Source organism: Anticarsia gemmatalis, chromosome 13 (genome assembly GCF_050436995.1).
Source record: "Anticarsia gemmatalis isolate Benzon Research Colony breed Stoneville strain chromosome 13, ilAntGemm2 primary, whole genome shotgun sequence".
NCBI classification, from domain to species: domain Eukaryota; kingdom Metazoa; phylum Arthropoda; class Insecta; order Lepidoptera; family Erebidae; genus Anticarsia; species Anticarsia gemmatalis.
Genome location: NC_134757.1, coordinates 12,749,938 through 12,758,835, shown reverse-complemented (window position 1 = coordinate 12,758,835; position 8,898 = coordinate 12,749,938). Strand labels below are relative to the sequence as shown.

The 8,898-nt window shown below is 34.2% G+C and overlaps 1 protein-coding gene across 1 annotated transcript; it reads left to right on the top strand.

The window, feature by feature from the left end:
- Positions 1-2,755: 2,755 nt before the first annotated feature.
- Positions 2,756-8,584, top strand: LOC142977482 (putative inorganic phosphate cotransporter). The gene is made up of 10 exons (XM_076121379.1): positions 2,756-2,886; positions 3,491-3,678; positions 4,147-4,332; positions 4,711-4,849; positions 5,158-5,378; positions 6,470-6,619; positions 6,903-7,035; positions 7,265-7,386; positions 7,805-7,924; positions 8,323-8,584. The coding sequence occupies exons 1-10, from the start codon at positions 2,841-2,843 to the stop codon at positions 8,509-8,511; spliced, it is 1,494 nt and encodes a 497-aa protein (XP_075977494.1). The 5' UTR covers positions 2,756-2,840; the 3' UTR covers positions 8,512-8,584.
- The last annotated feature ends 314 nt before the right edge of the window (positions 8,585-8,898 follow it).

The following is an 8,898-nucleotide window of genomic DNA, read 5'->3' as shown; positions in this document are numbered from 1 at the left end:
AAAATTTACATTTTAATATTAAAAGCAAACAAATCTTTCTAAGAAATAAATCATTTTGAGCACGTACAAATCCACTAAAAGCTATTACTATTTATCTATCGGTTGGCTGACAGATAAGTTTAACCGATGCAACCAGTGCCAGTCAAGTTTGCAGACACGAAACTAATTAATCATTGCTTGTACAATAGTTGTTTCAACCTTTTGCGCTCGTAATCGGTTTTGTAACCTTTTGGGGAACTTTGGAAATGACTTCGAGGGTGGAGATATGAGACTGGTTTGGTTAAGTTACTTTATAGTTTTAATATTATGTCCGGGAAAAAGTCTTTTTGTATTATAGTGTGTATGAAATTGTAATAAAATCTTTTTTTACACAAAAAAGCTCGATATTTGGGTACCTCACGAGCTCACTGAAAGAGACCTAATAAACCGTGTACTCATTTGTGATTCTTGAAGCCAAAGGGATTTTATTACATACAATTATGCGAAAATACTTTTTCCCCGACCTAATATTAATCTATACAAATATTATAAAGCTGAAGAGTTTGTTTGTTTGAACGCGCTAATCTCAGAAACTACTGGTGCGAATTGAAAAAATATTTTAATGTTTATTGAAGAAGGCTATAGGTTATATAACATTACGCTACGACCATTAGGAGCGGAGCAGCAAGGGAAAATGTTTAAAAAACGGGGAAATTATGACCCATTCTCTCTTATGTGACGCAAGCGAAGTTGCGCGGGTCAGCTAGTTAATAATAAAATCCAAGACGTAAAGACAATATAGTTATACATAATTAAAGAATGTATAGACATAGGCTACGGACGTAGTTTATTAAATAAGTTGCGTGTAACGTACTTCTGCGAAGAGATAAGCAATCATTTTCATTAGCATTGAACTTATATAATATTTACTTCAAGATAATGTTTTGATTGTTGAAAACAGCCGGAAATACGTGTGGCTGTTATTGCTATGAATCAGATCATGATCTGCGTATATTTTTTATGCAAATTGAATTTTCATTCATAGGACATTTAGTGACATCGTCCATAAATTTATTTAGGTATATAAAATTGTACTTTCGGGTTTGTTATCTTCTATTACTATTTACTACAACTGCTTTATACATATTTTGATTATTTAATAATAATTTTCCAAGTGATAGAAGTAAATGAAAACACTTGCAAATTTTTGTTTCCTTTGACAGTCATTAAAATGCATCCACATAACTTTTACTTCATCTACGATGGCATTATCTATACTAATATTATAAAGCTGAAGAGTTTGTTTGTTTGTTTGTTTGTTTGTTTGTTTGTTTGTTTGAACGCGCTAATCTCAGGAACTACGGGTCCGATTCGAAAACTTCTTTCAGTGTTAGATAGCCCATTTATCGAGGAAGGTTATAGGCTATATATCATCACGCTACGACCAATAGGAGCAGAGCAGCAGTAAGAAATGTTACAAAAACGGGGAAAATTTTGACCCATTCTCTCTTATGTTCATTCGCAAGCGAAGTTGCGCGGGTCGGCTAGTACACAATAGAAAAACGAAAACCAAGATTAAACTTGCTACTTAACTAATTTTCTATACTAAAAAAATGGTTTCTGGATGCTGCTACTCAGGCTTGTTACCCATATTCGGTTCCGCAATATTTATCGAACATCAAAACTAACTTGACTCACTTGTTCGGGTTGCGCCGATGGGATTCATCTACTACTGCAACCGACTAGGCCAATTAATGCAAAACTGAATATGTGTGTAGTAAGCCTGACCTATTGCAATAACAACGAACCTTAAAAGCTCTTCATAATAGATCAGCAAATCCATCAACTGGACATCCGAACGTAAGTGGAACGTTAGGAAGTCGACATCGGTACACCGAACAGGAATATACAACAGATACAGGAATAGAGAACACATAGTTTCCGGAGTGATTGTAAACAAGCTTTGGACATAAAGTATGTAGGTGTTTTCTATCGCAGAGCGTAAGTTTTTAAAAAAAGTTTGTGTTTTATCGAATGAGCAAATTTTATTTAATGTAACCTTTTCAAATTGATATATTATCCTAAATCAGCTAGACATTTTGAATGTACAAATAATGTAATGTAATGTACATTGTACAAATCTTTGACGATGTAAGTCACATTTGATAGGGTTTGAGCCATTAACCGAGCATAATACCAAACTAATGAGAAATAGTCTGATATATATTAGAAAAGATCAACAGTACTTTGCCTGACACCGAAATCGAATCCAAGAGCTCATGATCAGCAGTCAGGTACAATATCGACTGAGCCACAGTGACAGTCCATATATAATTGTAAAGAATGCTGGCGCTTGTGCTTCATGACCTCATAAGCTTTTCACTTTCAACCTCAAACATATATTATTGTCGTTTTAAGTTTTAGAAATTGCAAGATAAAAATAGGGCCAATTAGTGAGTACTTGGCCCTTTTAAAAAATCATTGTTTTTACGTACCTTCATACATTTATCTTCCAAATAACTGATAGCGTATCAGTTATATTGAACTTAATAGATAATTGTTTGTGGGAGATAAAAAAGATGTGTATGCAAATAAAAAACTTTACTTTTAGATAATTAATAATCGTTCAAATGAAATACTGTTTAATGTTCGTGTTTTCTTATAAATATTGCATCAGAAGAAGGCATCCTAAGTGGCGATTCTGCAGCCAACAAACATGGTTTACTACTAGCCTTATTGACCTAAAAATAATTTAAAAAACAGTCAGTACAACAAAAAATATTTTACTAAATATTACAATAGATTTTCAAGTAAAGTTAGCTTTATAAATGTATACAGTGTTGAGAAAATTCTAATTTAAAATGACCGCGATAAAGGAATTGAAACATGGTGATGAAAAAGTAAAAGGTAAGTGAAATCTGACTCATTTGATAGTTTTTCTTAGGATTATTGTTATGTACATTAAAATGGTTTATGGCTTTAATACTATTTGATTATTTAACAACCTTGTTAATTTTAAAACTGCTTTGTCACGTACCTACGAATCTGACGAGGCAATTTTTGGGTTCAGTGTTGAATTTTTACAAATAAAAATATTGCTTATGCCACTTTATTTGTTCGTAAAGATTTTCCGGGAAAGGTCTTTATAAATTCTTTTGTGTTAATCTGGATTATAAACTACCTGTGTAATTTAATAGAATTTGTTTGGTCGTGCTTGAAACCATCTAAATGTACATTTGTAATATATTATTATTGTATAATTATTGATTGCATATTATTGTCTTAACGCCATTAATGGTGGTGTGTTGCCTCGAGTTTGAATCTGCAACCACTTACGTGGGAGGTGCCAACTTAAACCACTCGGCTATTACGTTTGATATTTTAGCCTATTTACTCACTACTACCATTATAATGTCACCTAAGAATAGTAGTCCAATCATTATTACTTATCCATTATTTATAAGTAATTTTATTTGCAAAACTACTATAATTCTTTACATTACTCCCGTAGATGCAGGCTGGGGGTACAGACATCAACAATGCGTCATACTTTTCTGGGTATTAACCGTGGCCTACAGCATGAGATCCTGTATGGGAGTGTCTCTAGTAGCTATGACTGATGATAATATTGACCAGGGAAACTCTACTGAGGGATTCAAAGTCAACGGAGTTTTAAATGCTTTGATGTTGGTGCCGCCGGTAAGTATTAATGAAAATTTTATGATAGCAACACTAAAACGGATGTATTGAAACTTAAAAAAATATAACTCAGATAACAACAAGCTTAGGTTAGATTCAATTTTTGTTTAGGTCACTTTGCTAAGATTCTAAAGATAATCTACTAATATTTGGTCCAGATCTATGTGACAAGAAATACATTATGCAGATTTTCAACGACATCATCTAAACGTGTATCTCTCTCGTGGTGATTATCCAAAGAATTGACGCTACAGCGCAACATATTATATTTACCCAAGTAACTTCTAAATATCACCTCACAGAATGCAGGTGACAGTGGTAAGAAGGTTACTCTTCTTAATAAATCAGATTCTACGTTCCAAATTAGGTAGAATTTGGCTTAGATGTAAATTAGACGAAAGGTGATCTTCATTAACTAAACATTTTAAAACAAAGCTTACTCCAATTTGTCAACAATTACTTTTTCAGTATCCAAAATTCAACTGGGACAAGAAGATTCAAGACACAATGATAGCGTCGTTCTTCTGGGGCTACATGTTGCTGCAGATCCCGGCTGGACAGTTGGCTCACAGGTTCGGAGCCAGATACCTCCTCACTGGAGCCATGACCATCAACTGTTTGATGTCAATTCTGTTGCCTATGGCTACTTATTATGTGAGTTTTTGATTGTAAATACACATGCCACGTGTTTATTGTATTGTCTTAACTAGACTAAACTACTATTAACTATAGTGAGTGACAATGAAGGTCTGATGAGTTGTTTAAATGTGAATAAAGTAGAAGTAAGTAGGTGTATTAAAACAAGTGTTTTTATTTTGTCCTAGTCTACTCCCAGGACACAAAATGCGATATTTTCATGAACTATCAAAGAAAAAAAATAACGCGCTTTTTAAGTTAATGACTTTTGTGCGCCTGCGTCTGCTACAACACGAAAAGTACCTATATTTTTCCGAAAAACGCACTTTAAAAACAACTCTTAAATGGTGTCTTCTACGAGATAGATGAACGAAGTTTCTTTTCTAATAATTTCAGGGTGGTTGGTACTGCACTGTGGTATGCAGAGTCGCACAAGGGCTCACTCAAGCGTGTATTGTACCTGGACTACATACTTCACTTGGGAAATGGGCACCACTTCATGAGAGAGGACGGTTAGCTGCTATGGTTTATGGAGGTAAGGTTTTTTATTTATTTTAGTTTAATAACAATAAATCACAACTTTAACAAAATCAAGGAACTTTAACGAAAAGTGTCTGTTGAAAGCAAATAATGTGTTGCATTTTCAACCTTACTCTTATGTAGTAACTTTTAGATATCACATTAGACCTGCCTAAATATCTTGAAACGTTAATTACGTAATTATAGTGTGTTTTATGCATCTTCTTGTTATTAAATACTGCTAAAATAAAGCCTATTTCCAATCGATTCCATCAAAGGTTTTTGTTTTCTATTTAATTTCATTCCACTATTATTCAATTTCAGGTCAAGCGTTAGGAACAGTATTTGGACTACCAATGACAGGCTTCATATCAGCGTCCCCAATGGGCTGGCCTGGTATCTTCAGGTTCTACGGCATCATGTCGGGAATGGCAGCAGTACTGATCTGGTTCCTGGTATATGATACACCAGCTCAACATCCCAAGATTTCTGCAGCAGAAAGGGAATACATTGAAGATGATTTAGGAGCAAGTGAAGGGAAAAAGGTAAGATTTTGATTTTTATTAAATGGTTTAGCCATTGCTGTTACAATGCTGGGAAGCAGGCTACGGTGAGTGTAATTCTTAAAGAATTTGGTTCAGTAGCTCGCTTTAAAATGCTTAAGTTACAATTTATGCTTTCTTTTTCATGATTTGACAAAAAATATCTGCCGCACTATTATTCGATAGCGGCTTCCCGTTGTAGAACCAATTAATAGAGTCAGGGAAAGCTGTTTTACATCTGATTAAAGTTTGTATTTTCATGGGTAAAATTCAGCGCGATGATATTTTTTTACTTAATCTATACTAATATAATAAAGCTGAAGAGTTTGTTTGTTTGTTTGTTTGTTTGTTTGCACGCGCTAATCTCAGGAACTACTGGTCCGATTTGAAAAATTCTTACAGTGTTAGATAGTCCATTTATCGAGGAAGGCTATAGGCTATATAACATCACGCTACAGTCATTAGGAGCGGAGTAGCAACGAAAAATGTTACAAAAACGGGGAAAATTTTAACCCATTCTCTTAGGTGACGCAAACGAAGTTGCGCGGGTCAGCTATACTTAATAGTTAGGCTTCCGCAACTGTGAAAGTTCACAGCACTGCTTTTGTCTTCGTTAAATAAACGCACAGGAATACTGTGTGCGCTAACACCTCATACATACTTCAGAGGCGTTTGAAAGGCTTGAGTTAATGGCTTTCCTCTATTCAGTTAAGTCATCAACGCAGGAGCTAGATTGCATGTGTAAAATTGAGTGCGAAACATTTCACGGCAAATGTATTTTTGCTGTTTCTTTTGACTTAAATATTTTGGGAATATATGCTGATTCAGGCATGTCAGTTTTCTTTTTATTTTAAGAGATCTTGCGTTGATTTTTTACGTTTTTCATGGGTCCAATCCAGTAAAACGGATCCAGCACTTTGTAAGTCTTTAGACTTCTTCGTTGCGGTAGTCTTGCTATAATAGTTTGGAAGTAAATTCCCATTTTTATTGTCAGGATGAAGATGGATCATTTTAAAGTATGGTGTAAACAGTTAGAACAGGAATGGTTTCTTTAAATAAATATATTTATATCCTTTTTCTGCTTGTGTTTCCAGAAAATGCCAGTACCTTGGAAGAAAATCCTTCGTCACAAGGGAGTGTACGCCATCATTGTGGCTCACATCGGTCAAGCGTGGGGTCACACCGCTCTGTATTCCGAAGTACCCGCCTTCATGGACAAGATCATGGGGGTCAATATTAAAGCGGTAAGAGAACATTACTTTAATTTACTAGTAAGTATAAATATCGTGAAGCTTTGAAAAATACGCATTCAATGAATAAAAGACCAAAGTAAGTTTTTTATTGGAAAAGCTAATGAATTGCCTTCTGTGGTATCTTGTGGGATTAACATACACTTTATTAATTGAAATTTGAATTGGAAGTGGTAAATTTTTGAGTGTTTGTGAAACGAAAATTGTACAATTTTGTAGGAATCATTGTGTTTTATTCAGCTAGTTAATTTAAAACTCTTTTTTTTTATTCGTATAGAATGGACTACTTACTGCTTTACCGTTCTTGGTGATGTGGTTCACCAATTTCTTCTTCAGTTGGTTCACCGACTGGTTGATCGTCAAAAACATAATGAGTGTTACTAACACGAGAAAACTGGCTAATTCTTTAGGTATGTATAGCTTTATATAATTTCTTACCACGTGTATTTAGAACATCGAGGTGAATATTATTATCTTCAAACGCACCTTTTACCCTTAACTACTGGATTCATGTCTTTACATGTAATGAATCTTTTTTTTGTTCCATCTCATCATAGAAAAACGTTTTCAACTGTAATTGCATAGCAAACTGAAAGTCGTGTGACAGTTTTTTTATTCATTTCTCAATACTTTTTCCAGGTATGGTGCCTGCTGGAATCGGACTAATAGCGTTAGCATTTGCACCTAGAAATATTTACGTTGTAGAAACTATCCTGATTCTGATATGCGCGTTCAAAATATCAGCTCACAGTGGATTCCAGGTAAAAATATTTCTTGAAATTGAAAACATACAACACATACACAACACAAACTAAAACATACACATTGCATGAAACCATATAACGGTCCTGTATGGCAAGATGTATGGATGTGAATAAAGCAAGGGAAGTTTGTAAGGATCGTAATTACCGATTGGCTTACTAAGATCTCTGCCTACCCCTTTAAAAAAAGTTTTGATATTATGTATTATATGATTGTATGTATGAAAACATGCATAATAACATAACGCCTGTTATACTTGAAGATGCAGACAGAAATGAGATACACTCACATTACGCCATTTGCAAATGTTTCAATGCTACATAATCACAACTCTTTTGGGCCCAATAAAACAAATAATCTCGTAAAATATTATTGTAATTTTTTTTTAATGAGAGGTATCTGAATTTATGATTACAGGTGAATCACATAGACATATCTCCGAACTACGCGGGCACCATGATGAGCATCAGTAACTTCGTGTCCAATATTGTAGCGTCATTCTCACCCATCATCATTGGATTCATATTGACTGATGTTGTAGGTATTTTGTTTACTCTTAAGACCTTTTGGTTTCAATTCAGACAAACACTTTTATGTATGTGTACGCTAGTTCGTAATAATGCCAATATACATATTATTATTATTACCTGTCTCGTAGCCCGGTCTAAATGGCGCTATAAACTAGTGTGAGTCCAAATAGGTTTCCTGGTTCGGTATGAACACTCAATTCTGCACCTATTATGAATCGTCACGATAGAAAACATTTTTATTGAAACTACGGCAATGTACCTATTAGTCCAAAAATATTTCTATCCTCCAATCCAGGTTAAATCTGTATACGCCAAAATCTTCATACTTATACCTCTATAATCAATGCTTGCGATACGGAAATTGTATTGGAAAATAATATCTAAGTTTTCTTATTTTTCTTGCAGAGTGACAAGAGTCTCTGGGGCCAAGCATTCTTCCTCACAGCTGCTTTATACCTAGTCGCAAATCTAGTCTACGTGATATTCGGGACCAGTGAGAAAGCAGACTGGAACGACCCAGAAGAAGAAGAAGATATAGAAGAAAACGTACCCATGATGGACAAACCAGAGAAGAATGATAAAACAAATCAGTAGATAGAGATAGATAATTTAGAACAATTGTGATATTTTTAAGTATATAGGTTTATAAATAAAGTTGTAATTGTTGTGATCTTATAATTTTGTATTTATTTTATTACTACAGAGGCAATTTTCTACTTATATCGTCTGTCAAAAACCGGCTAGCTACAAACAAAAAATTGTATGAAAAACGATTCAATGCCTCTAGTGGGTGCTTTAAGAACTATTTTCTCAAGTAATGTTGAACGTTAAATACTCATTTATCGTAAAAATCGACTGCAGAAAATCGCTCTAGAAGTTAATCTGTTTCGTGCTTGGATAAGATCTTTTTGTACGAAATATACTCTTTATGTGTAATTTTATAAAATGTTACTTAGTTGTAGTGGATTTTAAAGGAATTGG

Bases quoted from the DNA above. Each gene is read 5' to 3' on its own strand.
- LOC142977482 (XM_076121379.1), top strand. From the start codon at position 2,841: ATGACCGCGATAAAGGAATTGAAACATGGTGATGAAAAAGTAAAAG. The intron at 2,887-3,490 runs GTAAGTGAAATC...TTACTCCCGTAG, and splicing joins TGGTGATGAAAAAGTAAAAG to ATGCAGGCTGGGGGTACAGA. The intron at 5,379-6,469 runs GTAAGATTTTGA...TTGTGTTTCCAG, and splicing joins GAGCAAGTGAAGGGAAAAAG to AAAATGCCAGTACCTTGGAA.